At 38.9% G+C, this 20,544-nt stretch overlaps 1 protein-coding gene across 7 annotated transcripts in view; it reads left to right on the top strand.

Annotated features, from left to right (window-relative positions):
- Positions 1–20,544, top strand: part of PTPN5 (protein tyrosine phosphatase non-receptor type 5) — an 82,223-nt gene that overhangs the window by 53,314 nt on the left and 8,365 nt on the right. For 5 of the 7 annotated variants that reach the window (XM_082762432.1, XM_082762433.1, XM_082762431.1 and 2 more), the window contains 6 exons: positions 2,865–3,103; positions 6,398–6,587; positions 9,091–9,175; positions 13,726–13,805; positions 14,285–14,422; positions 17,802–17,912. In XM_082762432.1, the coding sequence (XP_082618558.1) occupies positions 2,865–3,103; positions 6,398–6,587; positions 9,091–9,175; positions 13,726–13,805; positions 14,285–14,422; positions 17,802–17,912 (843 nt within the window). The remainder of the gene's footprint in view (positions 1–2,864; positions 3,104–6,397; positions 6,588–9,090; positions 9,176–13,725; positions 13,806–14,284; positions 14,423–17,801; positions 17,913–20,544) is intronic. The other 2 variants (XM_082762435.1, XM_082762436.1) reach the window with 2 other exon arrangements.

Genomic DNA, 20,544 nt, shown 5'->3' with positions numbered 1-20,544 from the left:
TCCAGCACCGGTACCCCACGGGTGGCAGCTCCCCCCAGACTCCCTGCTCCTGTGTGGGCTCCTCTCCACGAGCTGCAGCTCCGGCCCAGGGCCTGCTCCTGCGGGGGCTCTCCATGGGCCGCAGCCTCCTCCAGGCCACATCCACCTGCTCCACCGGGGGCTCCTCCATGGTCTGCAGCGTGGAGGTCTGCTCCATGTGGGACCCATGGGCTGCAGGGGGACAGCCTGCTCCACCAGGGGCCTCTACACAGGCCACAGGGGAACTGCTGCTGTGTGCCTGGAGCACCTCCTGTCCTCCTGCTGCACAGGCCTTGAGGGCTGTGGGGTTGTTTCTCACTCCTCTCTCTCAACTGCTGTTGCACATTAGGTTCGCCCCCCCCAGCCCCCTTCTTAGAACTTCTCTCACAGAGGTGCAAACAGCATCGCTCACTGGCTCAGCTCTGGGTAGCAGTGATTTCCTTTGGAGCTGACAAGAGGAGGCTCTGAACTGACATAGGGCAGCTGCTGGACTCTGCTAACAGAGGCCATACCTACAGACCCCTGCCACCAAACCCTTGCCGTATGAACCCAGTACACTCAGATCTTTTTTTCATTCCCTCTGGATTTTAAGTGATGTGATGCCCAGAAAGGACTTCGTGCATAGAAAGGGATGCTTTACATTGAGGAGCGCCATTATAATGAAATCTTTCTTCACCAAATGTACCCTTGTTTCTTTATAGATGGACTTGATACGTCAGTCCCATGCCAACACGTATACAAGATGGCATGTCAGTTAAAACAGCCTATGCATATTTTATTTAGCAACTGTGGTAACTTACACTAATATTTTGGTAGTTCGCTGGGGAAGGGAGAAGAAACACTTACTTATATAGCTACTTCACTGCCTTATTGTAGAGTAATAACTATTGGGCCACCAAATAGTGCTGAGGAAATGATAGTCAATTGGGTTTTCAGAAGTGATACAAAGAGAACTGGGGCCCTGTCTTGCCTTGTCTGTGTACGTGCTAAAATATAACTCACTCCTGTATCAGGGAATTTGTGACTGCGATACAAGTTGAACAAATTTCTCAGGAGGGCAGACCTCAGCTATGGTTTGAGGTGCATTTCAGAGAATGCCCAGATACCAGTACACATTGGGAAGCAAGCGATCACATAAGAGGCTGAGTAGTGTGTTTGAGGTTTGTGGTAGCGATTCTGTTGTTTTCTGCCTTATACAATGGTGTGTTAAGGTTCCAGCTGCTGCAGAGGACCAACATAGCACTGTCTAGTCCTCCTGAACAGGTTTTTAGAGTAATGACAGTACTCTCCAGCAGTATCAAGTTGCCGAGCTGATGTACTTTGCATTGTGAACCGCTTGGATATCACAGTCTCATGGTATGTGTAAGAATCATGGCTAGTACTGGGGGACGGCCAAACTCCAGAAGTCATCTTGGGGAATGAAAATGGAATCAGATCTTAAAGCTTCTCACTTGCCACCCAACAGGCCAAGCGTGAAGGACAGATTTGGCCCCAAATTTGTATAGAATATAAGTCTAGCAAGCATGTTTCTGTTTGCTTTTGTAATTGCTGTGTATCCTGATTAACTGAAACAACATTTTGATTGAAATAACTGTCAACTGAATACTGCTGCTTTGTGAGAATCTAACATTCTCTAAAACTGGCTGTGGACAGAAATGAAAACTTGCTTCACTTTTCATTCTCTAGGCTTAGAGAAAGAAGAGTACATGACACACACAAGAAAATTGTTGTTTAAAATCCTGCACAAGCTAACATGTTTTCATAGCCTAGGAAGACAAATTTGACCTTTTTATTTGCATGTTTTCTAAATTCAACTACCCATTTAAAAGCTATATAAGGAAAAAGAAAAATATTAACTTCAAAAAATGCAACCTACTCTTCTTAGTCTCAGAAGGCTGCATGGCTGTACAAGACACTTTGTGTAATCCTAGCCTGAGTGACACTGCTCCTAGTTCAATGCGAGGGACAAAGCTGGCATGAAGTTTCAGATACTGGAATTCAGAGATGGACTTCTAATTTTTATGGCCCATGTGTAGAATTAAACAGCCCACTGATAATATCTCAAAATCATCTAGTCTGGCACAGCACCAATGCAAAACAATATGATATTTTTTTTAGGTTTATGCTATTTCAATCCCTTCATTAATGCAAAATATTCAACTTTAATATTGCATACGTCCTAGAACTGTGCAAGATTTATTATTTAGTGATTATGTCATGCTTTGTAACCTAATTGTCTGATTTTAAACAGGCTTCACCACTGGCCAAAAAATGATGATATAGGCATTCTGAGTCTCAAAATGAGGTGCATTAAAACTCAAGGTCTCTAAAAATGATTGGTTTATATATGAATTTAGGCTATGGTGTCAGGTTATCAAAGATGTGCAGTTCAGGAAAATTATATTTACCTTTCTTAACCCAAGTATATCAAATTGTTAGATGGAAAACAACATTAATTCAGGAGAGGTATCATTTGTGGAATAGTGTAGTAGATTTTGATTTTGTAAACAAATCTAGGAAAGGTAAGAAAGTGAACAAAAGGACAGTGGTGTCACAGCTTGCATGTGATGATCACAAGCACATTCTGCTTCCACTGTTATTCCTGAGTTCAGCCTAACCAGCTCTGTAGAAACCTCTGTGCCTGAAAGCAGGTTTGAATGGGTGGATGTGAATTCCTGTAACACACCACAAAGCTTTGCCTGCATGGAACATTCCTGTCCTCTTTGATACTACCCAATCCTGATATGTTACAGTGAGTTGGGATGCTGCCCTAATGACCCATCCTCCAGATTGTATGGAAGGGCTGGCATCAAGCAGAAAGGTTTTTAAATGTTTGTTTCCTCCAGTTTCGGCATCTGCTCAGAGCCCGTCCAGATCCCCCCTTTCCGCTACAAGAGGACAGACGCCAATCTGTGAGCCGGCAGCCTTCATTCACGTACTCAGAGTGGACAGAGGATAAAAATGAGGATGACTTCCTAGATTTGGATCCTGTACCAGAGACCCCGGTCTTTGACTGCGTAATGGACATTAAAGCGGAGACAGATCCAGCTACTCTAACGGTTAAATCCATGGGCTTGCAAGAAAGGTAGGGTAGATGTAACGAATAGGGGGAAGTTTGGTCCCAGATTTTGTGGGCTTAGTTCTGTACCTTGTAGGAAGCTTTATTACCTTTATGAATGTCACTTTCAAATGTGGTTTTAAACAGAAGTAGCTGCTTTATTTCCTGTCTGTTTTCAGTCCAGTCCTAAATATGCAAGATATTGATCTACAAGTGCAATTTCCAGATGACTCTCAACAAGTTTTGTTCAAAATCCTCACTTGTTTCCTTGGAAAGATGCATTTGTTTTATCAGTTTCTTGCCCTTCCCCAAGATGGCAACTGCATAGTGTGAAAACCAGTATAGGACAGTGAAAGCTTTTACCACTGAAAGATGGATCTGGTTAATTCTTTTTCTGTCACTCATGTTGAAGGATTACTCCTTACTCTAGAGGCAAACCATAGTACAAATGGCAATCTGCTGTAATTCTCTTAAATCAGTTAAGTTAGTCAAAAAGTAAATTAATTCCTCTGAAATGAACCCAGTAATGGAATTGTAGAGTGAGCTGATGTTCACTTCTTGAGCCACGAAAGCAACAGCTTTTCAGGGAGATGCACAACTGGGAAAAGGCAGTGCTGAGATGAAAGGAAGGCAGGGGTGATGCAACATTCATTTTTGTTGCATTTCTGTTTTCACTCATACATCTCACAGATAGGTCACCTGTAATAGGCAAAATTCGAAAGGCCCAGAGGTGTGTGAATTCCAGAATGCCGGATAGGGGAAGGCTCAGCAGAGTTGCTGAGTGTTCAGTTGGATTGAACTTCAATCTGTAAGATTATTGTATTACATTTTACCAATCATAAGAGTGTGCATGAGTGAAAAGGAAGTACGCTAGATTTAGTATCCTCATCTCTGAGGTGAAAGTTGATTTAAAGTTCCTGTCCTTTATTCTTCTGTGGACCATGGGAAAGCTTTGTTTACGTTGTTAGCTGTCTGCATTTTTTTTTCCTGTCTTGTTCTTTCAATTGTCTTCATGAAACAGAACAAAAATCTTCAGAATAAAAATCCCACAAAAATTCTGAAAGGTGATGTTGTTATGAATAAGAACAAGTTTATTGCAGGGCCCAATGTAGAAAGGTATCAGCTTTCTTTACTTCCATTTTTTCAAACTTAATTGGAGTGCGCTCCATAGTTAATTCTCATGTCTAAAACTTAAAAAGTAAAACTTAGATTCATTTAAAAAAAAAAAAAGTATAATACTGAATTTTGAAAGCTCCCTGTGACACAGTGAAGTGTTACAGCAGAGCCTTTTAATTTGCAGTCTGTGAGCTTAAAATATTTTTCTCATACTTTACTCTTGATTACATTATTCGTCCTAAAATGTCTTCTTGTATTATATTCTTCTGCTTTAAATATGAGATTCCAGTAATTTTGGGTGCATGTCCCTGAACCTGCTGATATTAGCGAGCTTTGCTGTCATTTTTGCGTTATGGACAAGACTGAAATGTTTCAGTCATTTGTGCTTTGAAGCTTCCTTGATCTCATTCCATCTCTCTTTTTAAAGATGCTGACATTTCTCCTCAGGTGGCAGCTGGTTTCGGGAAAATACTCACTGTTTCAAGAGAAGTAGTGAATATCAAGTAGTTAAAGTAGTGAATTAAAATTTAAAAATTGTCAAGGAAGTAGGGATGGGGAAAAAGACTACAGCTGATTGAAGTTCTCTCACTAAGTAGAATGTGTTATACAAAGACATAAAGTGAACTTCTCTTCAATATACACATGCTTGAGAAGCCAGACCTCATTTGGGGTTTGGAATATGCTCTGAGAAATTTAATTTACATCATGCATTGGTCACTCTTCCTTTGTGTTTTTGTGTTTAAACTATCTATCCATCCCTCTTTTTTTATCCATCTTGCTTCTGCATCTTTCTTCCCTCTCATTCTTAACCACCCACACCATTAATAGAGTAGTTGCTAGCTAAATTCAAACAGCACTGAATGTTACTCTTATGAAGAGACCATCTCATTTCCTCATGCTGAAGAATTATTCATACCTTTACGTATGTAGCCTCTTCTACCCTAAAAGAACCCAAAGCATTTGTTATCAAATGCAGTTATTTTGGGGGAGGGATGTAGTAGCTCTTTAACAGCACACAGGATGATAGGGTCAAAATATTTTTGAAAAGCACCACTAAAGACTCAGTGTCTACCACTAGTAGTCATGTTTCATCCAAAATCATTTACCCATGACTGTGAATTACAGCAGGAGGCTGGCTGCACATGCTTTTGGAAAAACTCCTGAATCTAGAAAAAGGCTGTGATCCAAGTAACAACTTCTACCCATTTCTCTGTGAGCTGGTCATCCTCATGTGTTTACATGCTTTTTCGGCAGCTTCTAAAAACTGTTCCCAAGTAGATTTTTCCAGCTGAGTGAAAGTCATCAAAAATAGGTCTACTGTGTGGATATATAAACATTATATCTAGTACTTATCGTATGGTGTGATGTCATTAATACACTAACGATATTTAAATACACATTCACTCATGGCACTTGCGTCTTTTTTTTGTCTGTGATATGTGAGATTGACAGAAGCTTTGGAATGCTTTAAAAATATTCAATAAACAAATGCAGGCATTTTGGCTTTTTCATTTTGTTGTTGTGGCTAACTTGTATAAATGCCGCTAAAAATCCTCCACTTAGGTTATAAACAGAGGTGCTCTTAACTCTTAAAATATTGGGACCTTCTTTATAACCTTCTCATGATGTACTATCGTTGAAAGAAAGTTGTTTTTTTTTTTTTTTTTTAAACAGGTTAGTTGTTCACTGTAAAGGTTAGCATCTTATGTATTGATTCATGCTGAACTGGTAATGTTTATCCCAAGATTCCCCCCCCCCCCCCGATGTTGTCTGGGCTACTAAGAGATGGTTATTCAGTAGGATCTGGCCTGAAGAAACCTAGGACCAAGCTTTTCACCTGTGATGTTTAAAGTGTCCATATTTAGCCTTGTGATTTACACAAGTATGAAAACTTTTCCTCCAGTTGCCTGCTCAGTGCCTTCGATGCTTCCATTTAGGTGAGAAAATACAGTTACCTTACTACAGAAAACACTTTGATAATATTGGCCTTTGTATTCCAGTGCACAAAATGATCTTCAGTCTTGTTGAGACAAGAAGCATTGCCAATTTTTCAAAGGTAGTGACAATAATATACATAGAACCAGATGGGTGCTTTTCTAAAGTTGTCGTTTATCTGTCATTGGGGCTGCATTTGTTGCTGACACATGCTGGTAATGATGGGGAAGTCCATCCTGTTGTAAGCTAACTGATTGCTCTGTTTTGCAGGAGAGGTTCAAATGTTTCACTCACGCTAGATATGTGTACCCCAGGCTGTTCTGAGCAAGGTTTTGGCTATATTATGTCACCACGGGAACAGTCAGCTCAAGAATACCTCCAGACAGCATCAAACATTCTTACTGAAGAGGAACTGCACAAGAAAGCTCTGGATCCTTTCATACTCCAGGCAGAGTTCTTTGTGAGTATCCGACCTTTCCTCATAGGAGCATCAGGAAAATGGGATGTTGTCTGTATTCTATGAGCCTTGCTATTACTTTTCCGCAGGACTAAAATTAGTACATAAAAATTCCACTTCGATCAGTAAAGCACTAAACGAAATCCCCAAATTCATCATCCTTTGAAATGGCAATGTCTGAAAGCTTTCAATGATCTTTTCTCTTAAAAACTACAGAATTCGTTCTGGAAACAACAGCAAAGTCTTGTTTTCACCAGTTTGTCTTTTTTTTTCTTTCCCTTTCCTCTTTTCTTCCTCAGCGTGCTACTAGTTAATGCAAAATCCAACTTCTTCACTGAAATATAGAAGAAAAGCCTAGTTTGCTATAGACACAGCTTCTTGAAATTTTGAGTTGCCTTAGGGATTAAATTAGTCCAAGTGCATGCTCTTTGTTGTTGAATGTTTGGCATGGAGCTACTTTCCAAGTTGCCTGAATGTTCTCCAGATGACTGAAGCACAGGATGGCTAGGTCACTCAGCTGGAGCCTTAGAAAGTATGTTGTACTGGTTTTTCTTCTGCACAGAAATTATTTACTAGCTGTAAACTGCTTTGTCTGTTGCTTTTAGGATTCTCTTAAGCATAGGATCTCAGCAGAGTGGAAAGAAAATACTTTGCAACATTGAATCTTTCTCAGCCTGTCCCCTTTATGACACTTCAAGTGTCACTTGCTCTTGAGATTCAGAGATATGAGATAGATTGGTCTTTTTTTTTTTTTTCTTTTTTTTAAAGAAGGCTGACAGATATCTGTGGTCCTTAATTCACTTAGTGTGCTGTACAAGTTGAAGAAAAGAAGCTTTTGTTTAGGTAATCTGTGATAGTTTCGAAATAAAGCATCTATTGCTGTTCAAGGGAAGAAGTGGTCACTTAATGAGTGTCTGAGTTGACTGCTGAACAAATCTTATATGCAGTTTAATCAGTCTCTGAGGCCCACTGTAGCTTTCACGCAAAGAAAACAATGTTAGAAGAAATAAGTTTCCTTTCTTTGAGAACTTTTGAATTAGTTTTCCTTCTGTTCAGAAGATCAACAGCCAAACCATCCCAGGTCATTTTCATACTTTACTGAAAACTGAAGTGTAGGTAAAAATGCTGTTTAATCAAAATGTAACTTCTCTAATTAAAAATGTAAACTAGATTTCTTTTTGAAACAGTTACCACTAGCTCTACAGTCTGTATTTTCTGTCTCTGTCTAGCCTGCTTGGTTTTCCAAGTGCAAATTCGTAACAAAGCAAGCAGCCATGCTTGACATTTGAAGAAGAGTCAGGGGTGTCACTTGCAGGGCTAAGTCCTGAAATTCTTACAAGATTTAGAATTTTAATCACTCAAAGTCCTCTTGATTTCAGCAAGAATTTGAGTGGAGAGTAAGCTCCAGAGAGCTTGGCTCAAGTAGAGTTGTGGATGACCGAACACAACATAACTAAGGAAAACATGAAGGTTTCGCCTCCCATGCAGCTCCTCAAATTGAGAGGAAACTACTTCCACCAAATCCTTTATAATTAATTGCCTCTGGTTAAGGCCCACAGCATGCTCAGTGCTGTATAAGAGGCAGTCTTCTAAAGCTTGAGAATTTAACAGGTCATCATAACTTCCCGACTTCACTACCAGTGTGTCCAGTACTGGCCTCTCAAATTCAATGTGCTGCAGCTGTGCTGACCATCTCTGCTCCTAAGCTCCATGAGCTGCTTCTCTGCTGAGGCTGATTTGCACATCCCATCTTATCACATGTCTAGTGTCTCCAGTTGGTGGAAGGGTCTTGTTTGTCCCTGCCTGGCATTGTCCGCTTAATTGCAGGATATGAGTACTGGAGAATAAGAAGGTTCTCCTTTATTGTTTTCTTTAGGACTGTAGTGTAGAGAGCAGGTAATCCCTGAACACCTCTTTGCTGTCCTTGCCCATTGAACTGTAAAGTGCGGTGAGCAAAATGAGTGATAAATGCTCCTGCCCAGCTCTATGGTATCAGATCAATGCAGCAACCTGTCATAGTGTGTGTCGTCATCTGTTGCTGGTGAGAGTCACTAGCAAATTACTTCCTTCCACCCTCAGGGAGGAAGAAGGAATGTGAGTCAGAATGGATGGTGTCTGAGGTCCATCGCTTTTGGAGCAGAGAATGTTACGTACTACCTTTTACTTAGTTCTGTGCCTACACTTGCAATTCAGTTCTAATAATATTAGGAGCTAACATAATGCTGTCTCGCATATTACTCAATGAATTAGTCACTATGAACGTTTTCATGTTAAGGATTTCAGAAAAGAAAGCCAGTGACAGTAAAAGGAAACATCAATCAAATATTGGTGGTAAATTGCTAGAAGTACAGCACCATATGTTTCGGTTGACTTCATCACTTTACCTCCCTCACAGCCAGGACATAATGGGTTTGGGATTTTTTTATTCCTTTTGTGAATCTAATAATACAATCTACTCTGTGTTTTTTTGTTTGTTTGCTTTTTTTTTTTTTTTTTTTTTGAGCAGGAAATTCCAATGAACTTTGTTGATCCAAAGGAATATGATATTCCAGGCTTGGTGCGGAAGAATCGCTACAAAACAATTCTCCCAAGTAAGTATCCTGCTTTTTTTTAATCACTAGTGCAGGGTGGTCTATTCCACATGCTGAAGGGCTTTGCACTTTGGTGTGTTTTCCAGGATACATCAAGTGTGCTGTCATTACCCTGTCCACTGGTTGTATTTATGAAGCAGCAACATAGCTTCAAAGCTAAATCAAATTTCAAAAGAGGTACAGAGCATGAACAACCTAAAATTGACAGAAGATCAGTAGCACTTAGGTTTTAAAGTCAATTGAATTACATCATTTGGTTCTGTTTAAAATTTCTGCACAGGAATTTGGTGTGTTTATTCAGAAGCTACTTAGTAGTTTCTTTGATAAACTCCTTTAGAAGGACTGAATTCTATCAACGTTATTTGACCGAGCAATATATTTCTCAGAATCATACCTCAAATGCAAACAGAGAAAGAGTATTGAAAAAAGGTCTGATGGCATTAAGATGACAGAGAAAATCAGAATCTTCTGTTACATTATTTGTAGCCAAGTATTGGAGTTCTAAGAAACATTTTGTACAGGTTTCTGTATGTATAATTTTCTCCTATGTCTGAATTTAAGTTGCTTGAAAATGAATACATTTAGATGTCATGCTTCATTTTTGCTGTAAGCCGTTGTGGGAAGATGCCACCACTAACCAGAGTTAGCTATACTTGCAAAGCCCAAATGGTTCAGTGTCAGGTTAGTAAAGATAGGTTTAGAGAAGTCAAAAAAGTCCTCAGCTATACTTGTCATTTTAGAAAATGAACCTTAGCTGGAAATGGTTCCAGGCTAGGTTTTATGCTTTTTTAAACCTAGATTTACAACTTTTTCAGCTGCAGCTAATGTTTCAACATGCACAACCCTTTTGATGACTTTGCATTCCACCTTAAACCAGAAGCATAAAAACATTCAGCCAGATGTTTTACGATTTCTGTGCTAATGATTGTGATGAATCATTCAAGTATTAATTTGCTGGTTTTGCTGGAAAGGGAAGATTGCAGAAGCTACTGCTGATTATAGAAGCCTAAACTGCTGGATTTTAAAGTGATCTGTCTATTCCACATTCCGTATTTAATGTGCATTTTGAGAACTGGATCCATTTTAAAAATCCCATTTTGTATTTCTAGACTCATAGTTGCTGCCATTTTTAACACCCTGTTCCTGAGATGTCAATAACTGCCAACATGCTACCATATACTTCTAAGAACAATCACACTCCAGTTTAATTACTTCCTGCAAACTTTACCTCAGCCTTATGGATATCTGTGTCAGCCATTGCTGTTGCTTTGACCTCTCCTGATAACTAGTTTCTACCCTACCATGCCTCCAAAGATTAACAAGCTTATTCCAAGCTCTTTATGATATGGATTTTATTTTTCTTGAATGAATTTTAAAACCACAGTCTCTGTGCAAAATTATGTCCCAGGCTGTGGCCAGAGGATGGCCTGATGTCTTTGAGGAGAGAAATGGGCTGACTGGGTTCATCTTTGTTCAGCTACCCCCATTTTGAAGGATACGATGCTGATAGTAAAGAGGCTAGCAAGGAGTGCAAAAACTATACTTTTATCTCCTTTATGCTTTAAATCTAAGGATCACAGTAAAGTGTCCATGCATGAAGTAGGCAAGGGAATTGTAGACAAGATGAGGGAGAGTCCAGTCCTTTTTGGGTTTTGACCATCCACTGACTTCCCAGTTTACAAGCTGACCAAATGTTGCCTGTGCTGCCTTGTGTATCTACTTAGTATTTCTCCAAGCTGCAGAAAGCACTACTGACAGGAACTACTGGACAAGCTGCTGCAGAGCGGGCTCAGGCAACTGATTATCCAAGGGAACAGCAAGTGCTTGATTACCAAACCAGGGTGAAACCCAAAATCCAAAACCCTAAAAATAATTAAAATTCCATCACCAACTGCATCTCCAGCAGCACTCTAAGCAGTTATTGTTAAAAGGTAGTCACTTAACATGATAATCAGTTGCTTGCAACCCTCAAGTTAATTGTAGTAAGTGAGAGACGTGATAATAGTCTGTTATTCATCTAATTTATATTTCATTTGTAGTAAATTCTTTTTGCAGATACTCACATTTCACTGTTGATAGTAAAATGGCTTAGAAGATGGCTTTCTGATGGCAGAAAGGTGTTTTTGAAAAAATGCAGAGCTAACAAGGTTGATGTGGTTATTTCATAAACATGAAGTTACTCATTTGCAATCTTCTATTTGGGAAAAGTCCTGTGGAATTTCCTGGAAAATTATGACTTTTCTTTAGGATATTTGAAGGCACTGTTTGATTATATGGAAAAGGCTCTTGTTACAGGATCCCAGAGGGTGGCATGTTGCGTGTCAGTCTCTTTGAATCCTTTTCTGAAGAGTAATGTCTAGACAGACTTTCCTTTTAATTTCTACACAGTTTTATTGCTTTTATGCCATGTTCAGTTATGCAAAATGTTTCAGTAAGTTTAGCCAATTCCTCTAAAATGTCCAACATAGCATAAATACAGAAAGTCCATAAAATAGATTGTGGAAAAAATAGCTGACGTTGTTTGGCTTCTTAGAGATGCAGGCTACTACTGTTTGTTTTTTGTGTGTGTGTGTGTGTTTGTTTGTTTTAATAGATACAGTGTCTTCTTTAGCCTGGTCTATGTACTAGTTTTGTCCTGGAAGAACACTTTTTTGTTAAGAGTAGGATTCGATTTAACTTAAATGTTTCTGTCTTGAAAAAAATTGAAATTCATGCCACAAACTCTCATGATATTAAAACGTTATGATTTTTGAAAAGAATGAGTTATTCCTGTTTATACGTTTCTAAGAGAGGCCGTTTAACTCAGTTACGCTTCCTTAAAACAGTACAAATTCTTCTATCAACAATGCATTAAGAAGCTTCTCTTCTATGAAATAAGATTAGAACTGCTCACTAACATACTACTGTAAAAACGTAAATACATTAACAGAAAAATCACAAGCCAAGTATCGTAATTTGGAGTTAAAGAATATTATAACATTTTAATATTTGTGGGCTCAGCAGTAATAGTCCACACTGAGAATTAACTCAAGTTCAACTGCAGCTGAATATCAAAAGGAACCTTTGCTGAGAAGTCTGTGGCACTTAACTTACTTGATAGAGTTCTTCAATCCAATTTGTTTGTCCCTAGAGATTCACTATGAGCTGGACAATATAGTATTATAGTATTATTGCTGTTCTGAGAAGGGGGAAATGATGTAATCATTACTCAAACTTGAGCAGGCTCTGTGGATGACTGCATAAAACCCAGACAAAAGGACCTTAGGCAAGGGGCCTCACTAACCAGTCCAGTAACATTTAAATAAACATCTGGCAAACAATGTCACCTTGTAGTGTAGCATTATCTCCTGTCTCATCATCTCCCCAGCACTAGGGAGATGAGCAAAGGAGAGCAGGAAGGAATTGTATTTCTGAGGAACTCACTTGCTTCCATATTTCTGTTTTGCTAAACACCATCTCTGTTATCATCTTTGCTTTGTAGATCACATGATATTGTGACTTCATTATCACATAATAGATTATGTGAATTAGTTCTATCTGAGGACAGTGTTTCATGCTGAGTCTGTTTATAGTACAGTAGGAACAGCTGTGTGTTTGGTCCTCTGTGCTTGATCCAATATCACACTGTGTTTGCATATTTATTATTTTGTTCTGGTTTCTGAACAGTCTCGTTTTTTTTAATGAAGATGTTATCTGTGGTTTGTTTCTAATATTCCCCTGGTGATGCACTGTTAATGTTTGCTGAAGTCCTCTGTCAGAAGAATGTTTCTTGTGAATGATAAACTGGAGTACTGGTGATAATGGATGAATATGGGCCTGTGTAAGCTTGCATTAAAACAAGTAGAACAGCTCCCATTGACTTCAGTGGGAGCTAGACTGAGGTTCTCAGATGGAATCATGTTTTCATTTGTTGTCCTATTAAAACAAGAATAATGCTTCATAAACAGTCCCAAAGAGGAAGGGCCTCAAGTACTGAAATATCTTGTGCAAAAGGACTGTTTAATAACCTTCAATTTCTCCCCAGCCATTACATTTGTTAATAGCACTTCTCAAACTTTAGCTTATTGCAAGACAAAATGGAGGAGAAAATACTCAGCTGGCTTGCCTGCATGCAAGAAATGTACGTTTATGATTTGGGAGAAAAAGCGTTTGCTGCCATTAGAATAATGTCTTACAAGCCAGGATGGATCTATTCACCCAACAGACTGAGAAACAATTTTCTGGAGCAGAAAAGTTGCTGCTTTCCCAGAGTTGCTCTGGGGCACTGACTGTAATAGGAAAAATTCAGCAGGCTTCAGAGTGAGTAAAACTATCAGAGGAAGTTAAATGACCCCAAGTACCCTTCACCTTTCTCTGTATTAACATTTTAGCATGGGATCTTTCCAAGACCACTGACATCTATTGGGATGGCTGGGATCTTTCCAAGGCCACTGACATCTATTGGGATGGCCATGAATGCATCTAAATGTCTCACTGTACAACCACTTGTGTCTCTCTTTCTCTCCTATCAGCAAATGATAAACTATTGCTTATCTCTTTACACATTTCAGATCCTCACAGCAGAGTGTGCCTTAACTCAGCTGATCAGGACGACCCCCTTAGCTCTTACATCAATGCTAACTACATCAGGGTAAGAGCTCAACATTCCTATATGTTTGCCTAGCCTCTATCAGCCACTGTTAATGTAAACAAATTTGCAACATCCACTGGCTTTTAAAGGCATCGTGGCTGATCTGATTACTCTTCTCTCCTGCTTACATTAACTGAAAACTAAATCTCAAAGTGCAATTGCACTGGTTCAAACCAGAGAAAAGCACACTTCTGCACTTCTTGATGCAAATTGCTTGTCAGTTGGCTGATTCCAGTCAGCACTGGAAAATAAGCCTCAAAAAGGTTTGTGACCTAGCTAGAGTCACCTTGAGGCTGTTGGACTCTCATTACTGGAGTTATGAGACCATATTGTGCCTTTGCTCCATGTGCATATGTGCAGGAGAGGGGAGAAGAACTGATGCCACAGAGTCTTCATTCCAACCAGCTTTAAAAGACTGAACCTTCAAGGTTGTGGTGGGCATCCCTGTTAAAACTGTTCTCTTGTTGTTTTGTTGGCAGGGCTATGGAGGAGAGGAAAAGGTATATATTGCTACTCAGGGACCAATAGTTAATACTGTCAGTGATTTCTGGAGAATGGTGTGGCAGGAGCGTTCTCCCATCATTGTCATGATTACCAATATAGAAGAGATGAATGAGGTAATGGTGTTACATATAGTCTGTATTTTTATCTGTACTCTGGCAGATATTTTTGGCACAGATGCAAAGCCTGAAGAAATAAGTGAACAGAAGTTAGTTCTCTGGCCTAAACAATCAGAGCTAGAATTAAATTCTTCAGAGTTAGAGAAGAGGTGAGCTGCTTTTCTTTCAGTTCAATTTAGTGAAAGTCTTGTTTTGCTGTCTGACTTAGCCTACTGCTGGTTCTGCTATTTTTTTTGTCTCCCTGCTGACCTGAAGCTTTTCCAAACCCAGCTCTATTTGCAGACATGCTTTAAAGCTGTCTCCAAAGGAATCAGAACGAATTGTATTCTAGCCCTATTTATTTTAGTCTTCAACAACATCAATGTTTTTCAATCTTGCATTTATTATAGTTCATTGTCTATAGCCACTTCTCTGAGAGGCTGTCCCTGATTTGTGAAAGATAGTTACAATAATCAACAACTAGAGCTGACTTGGGTATGGAGGCTCTTTTCCTCAAATATGTCCAGGAAATGCTGTTGAAATATTGAAATTAAGAAGCGGAAATTTTCTATTTACAACCTTCTGGAATTGGTACTTCTAGAAAGTAAATTGTTACAGTGTTTCTGGTAATCTGCCTAATGTTATTTTTGTTTGCAGTAATAAATACTGCTGACCTGCAGCTGTTGATTACTAATTTACCTACTGCAAAATTTACCCCATAGCAGAGTTGCAAGAACCGTGTGCTTAGGCTTCAGTTTACAGGTCGGTAGCTGATCTTCTGTCACCTTTATTGGCAGCGTAGAATGTAGGAATATGGTCTGGGCATGTGTTGAGCTCTGCATCCCCCTTCACTTCTGGCAGCAAAGTGTAGTAGAGAAATGGAAATGGTGTTTCTTATCTGCAGCAGCAATATTTGTCAAAGCTGGTCCCTGAAACTCAGTAGTTCAGCTGAGAGCGTTTCTTTTGGAGAAGACATTTCAGACACTTAAAAGACTGAGAATATAGTCATACAGATAGCCTGAAGTGCTAGCTGGAAGCTGAGTGCCCATAATTTTTGCATGTTCACAAACCTTTAGCTTTCCCCAGTTGTGAAGTAAATCATTTTAGACTGAATTTTAATGAAAAAAAAAAAAATATGGATAAGACAGATACAGAATTACCATGCTTTGCAACACAAAAAAATATGTAATTGCAGCTGGCTAGTTGGACACATGCTCACAGGGCACTGCTGATTTAAAAAAAAAAAAAAAAAAAAAAAAAAAGTTAGCTGCTAATCTAAATGTTGTGTTTGTACTAACATTTTAAACTTATGTCCTCACATCCACTTCTATCTCAGGCAGCACTGAAAGAATAACTTGCTCATTGATCAGAGTTGGCAGGTTACGGTGAATAAGATGTTGAAATATTGTGACATAATGTACCCAAATCATTAAAGGACTTTGAGGTTTGAGAGAGAAAAAGAAGCAGAGGAAACATTGGTCCTGAATGATGTATTTGCTGAAAAGTTCTGCTATAGTTTTCATATAACAGGAATGTAAAATAACCTTTATATCTGAATTTTCTCTCATCCACACTGACAAAGTATTTCATCCATCATCTCAGTCTTGGAAAGGAGCACAGTGCAGTGGTGTTGCTCTATATGAGTGGAGCTAGCTACAGTCTCTGTATTATAACAGAACTGTTGATTTTTTTCTGATACCTTTTGTATCAAAAATTAAAAGGTGTCGGGAATCTCAGCCGTAAATACAGGGTAAGTCCTTCCACGTGGATGTCTCCTATATTCATTCCCTCTTTTCCATAATACATATTAATATATGAATAACAGGACTCCAGAATTATGTAGATTCAAAACCAAAACCTTTGTTCTGCCATGATGCTAGTAACAGAGGCTTTGTGTTCCTGCTCAATGCAACAACTTGGCTAATGTGCGTATGAAGAGCTCTGTATCTCAGCCCTCTGTCGCATCTAATCTGAACTGACAGACAGCCCACGGAAATGAGTGGGCAATCTTACTCCACTCCTTGAAGCAGAGCAACGTCTGTGCTATTGATAGATGCTAGCGCACTTGACAATTTTTACAATGGATTCTGCAGTTTAAGAAGAGAGGAAGTAAAGATGAAATCTGCGTAAATAATTTTACAGAGACACAGTGGGCCACATTCCCAGTGGGTTATTAACTGATGCGCTATACAGATGGAACAGCACTGCTTCTCCTACACACAAATTTTGACTCAGTAGCTTTGCAGAATATTTTTCTGTTGTTAGTCTTTATCCTGAAATGGAATTACTCTTGGTGGGGGAGGGCAACACACACCTTTAACTCACTTCCTTCAAGACTGTGTGTTGCCATGTAGAAGAGAAAGCTTGCAACCATCCTCTTTAACTGGGTCCATCCAGCAGCAGGTTCTCATTCTCTTAGGATAACAAGAGGTTGTTTCTTGCTTTAACACAGGGGAGTCTTTTTCTAAGAAACTGCTTTGTTCATGTCATTCCTTGTCCATGGACCTGTCCCTACACCGCATTGAAGTGCTTGTCTCTTCTTTTGCATATTGATTAGCTTAAAGAGCGATTGCATACGAAAAACACAATTGTTTTCAGTCCTTCCAGGACAAGAGTGGTTACAGATCCCCACCAACTTTTGCAGAGTATCAGTACCATGATGTAGATTTGCAAATGGACTGTGGTTTCAGCTTCTCTAATTGTCAGGTGATTCTGGCTGCAGCTCTGGTGGTGTTTTGGCAAAATCAAATGTAGCAGTCTGATAAATCCCATAGCTATTGCTTCCTTTTTGTTCCTCATCTTTGATGTAAGATCTTCAACATCCATTTAAAGTGGATTTTGGTACACAAGCTAATTCCCCAAACATCTCCAGTCATGTTCTTTTGTACAAAAACCTATACAGGTAATAATCTTATATTCAGAGAGCAATGGCCCTTTACCAAAAGTAGAAAAAAATTATTTTGTATTTCCGTATCCATTTATACACACCACAGAAACAGCAGCAACTAGTCTACATTGTGCTAATCATTATTATATTAAGAAAATAATTAATCTGAACACACGGGCTATTATTAAACACAAGCACATTGCTGCTGGCCTTTCTAGTGAAACTTCAAAATGTGTATCAATTTCACAAAGTTAAATAAGGATGTGTGTATTTAAAAACAGTGGTTAGTCATTATTTGATTTGTGCATTTTTATCATGCAATCAAGCTGTTATGAATGCAGCAAAAATTGCCAGAAATGTGGTCCCTGTATAGAAATTGAAAATGTGTACTTATTATAGAAACAACCATCATTCATATTAATCTATGCATGCGCTAATCCAATTTCAGAGGAGTAAAAATGAACCTCCCTTGATGGCTGCCTGACTAGATGTATTTTATATTGCACACAGAAATGCACAGAATATTGGCCAGAGGAACAGGTCACCTACGAAGGAATAGAAATCACAGTTAACCAAGTCATACAAGCAGATGATTACCGTTTAAGGCTCATCACCCTAAAGGTAAATCATTCAAATGTACTTAAAATAGTTTTGCTACCTAAACCCTTAAACAGGCCTTCATAGAGAGCTGTGTAGAAATATTTGCACAGTAAATTACTGTACAAGTATCACTTTTAACTACTGCAGTTATTATTGCTCTGTCCAATTCACCAACATACAAATACCTCAATAATGTAAGCAATCCAAGATTTATACCATATGTGTACAATCTGAAAACTTCCAGGCCAACTTCAGCAGTACAGGGTTAACTCAGTGGAAGAAATCAGTGACTCATTCTGTGCCTGTGTCTTCTGTGTTGATCGATCTCTTCAGTTACCAGCAACAGGACCCAAGGAAATGGCATGAAGATGCACGTTTTTGATCTTTTGATTTTTTAGGAAAAAGCTCTTCACTGAGAGCATGATCAGGCACTGCAACAGGCTCCCCAGGGGAGTGTTCATGGCATCAAGCCTGATGGAATTCAAGTAGCATTTGGACGATGCTCTCGGACATATGGTTTGATTTTTGGATGTTCTTGTGTAGAGCCAGGAGTCAGACTTGATGATCCTTGTTGTGTTGCTTCCAACTCAGGATATTCTATGACTGGTCACTTAGAGTGACGTGTTAGTTCAGTGATAGCATCTTACCAGCCTTTGCAAGTAATACTACAGACAGTGCTTGAGGAATAACCCTCTAAACACTGTGATGATATTCTGTAGAATTCAAAGGCTTCTGTATTCTTTGGGCAATAGACTTAGTCAAAGCATTACTGGTTGCTAATAGGAATCTTTTACTTGCATGGAGTTTTACATATTTTGTAATAGGAGGCACCTAGAAAACATTTAGATGGTATTTTTTGTCTATGTGTGAATATTATTAGAATGCTGTCAGACTGCTAGGTATCTCAAGTTGTTTATGCTTAAGATGACTGTTGTGCTACTAACAAGAAATGGAGAAGTTGAGAACTGACCAAAAGTCTTTTCATGGTTCTTGCCTGCCTTCAGTTTCTTGCAGTGGTTGGACTACTGGTCTGCTTGTCATAATAGTGGTGTGGTAGCACTCCTGGTGTTCACAAGACTGACTTGATTTTGAAGATGCTTTAAGGAATCATTCGCTCTAAGACATTAAAACTGCTGATGACCTTTATCAACACTTTTCACCACAGAATTCTTTCTGCTCATGTTTCTAAACATAGTATTTTTCCAGCTATTTGTCTAATTTTACATACCAGTAACCATTCTATCATCTTGTGGAAAGAGAGTTTAAAGGCAGATTTACTTAAGTACTTGGATGCTACTTAGTCTAAAATACCAGTCTTATTTTAAAACTGATCTCATTGCTAGGTTCCTGAATCTCAAGCTATATGCTTTAATAAGAACAATCTATTTACATAAACTTAATACATATTTAATATACCAGATATAGCCTTGACTTCAATACAACAACACAATTTCTTTCCAAGCTGAAAAAATCCTTCCTTTTATCCAACCACTTTCAAGTTTCTTCAGCCATATGCTAATAGGCAGAAAGCCAGTATATGAAATTCCAGGTCTGGACTGAGTGTGGAAAGTCTGTCACTCACACTTTTTGTGAAAGCAGCAAGGAGAAAATCACATTCTCCAACAAGTGGGAAGAATATTTATAAGTGTACTGCAGACTTGCATTGACCTTAAATACTACCTATCCCAAACAATACAGTGCAGCAGCAAGAACAATATATAGCTTACTTCTTCTGGAATAATGATATCTCACATAATTGGTCACACTTTAGTTACAGTGACAAAACAATTTCCTCAATAAAAATCCTGCAATCTCTTCCAGAAGAGTTTCTTCAGAATTATCCCAAGTCATCTCAGCCTCAAAGAAGCACCAGTGAAGAATATTTTTATTAAAGTCAAATCAAAAGTATACAAGGTTCTACAAGCAGAATCGTAGAACTGGTAACAGCATAGAGAAAACTAAAGATATCCAGTGTTCGTGCTTAGAAGTTTGGCTGTTTTCTGTTTTTGTCAGATGAGTGGTTTTATGTAGTGATTCATGTTTTTCTTCAGATGACTTTAATCTTTTACTTTTCTCTGAGTTTTATTGACAACATTTGAATTGCAATTTTCATGACCCACTTAAAAATACAGTGTTCATAACTTCTGTGGCTTACACATAGTCACATGTTGAAAGGCAACTGTGCATATCTATGTTTCAGAGCAGTGTTGAAATCTGATCTGGTTTACTGTCGTGAGCTCAAAGTGCTGTTCATGACAGTTAGTTATCCTCTCTTAACCAGAATATCTTCTGACAAGGGTAAATAACCTAGGGCCATGCTCTATGGTACAGTAGTACTATTCTTTTTCTCAGCTGAGCTAGATGTACCCTTCAGGTTCCCGTGACTGTGCACTTCAATGAGCACTTCAAAACTTCAAACACAGTGTAAGCTGGAGCAACAACTAAACGAAGCCCAGCCTTCTTTTGTCCAGCTCTCTTGTTTCCTACCCCTGTTCCATCTCCCATGTCCAATACAAGCATTTGTGAGAATGTGCAGTAACTCAAAGAGGGGAAGCTGATCCATGTGAAAATTAATCCTATGAGAGAAAGAGAAAAGATTTAACTAGATGACTTCCACAGTCCAGTTTACAAGTGAAGCTACGAAAAGCTTTGC

This window comes from Aythya marila (assembly GCF_965140915.1).
Source record: "Aythya marila genome assembly, chromosome: 5".
Taxonomy (NCBI): domain Eukaryota; kingdom Metazoa; phylum Chordata; class Aves; order Anseriformes; family Anatidae; genus Aythya; species Aythya marila.
This window is presented reverse-complemented; position numbering and strand designations above follow the sequence as displayed.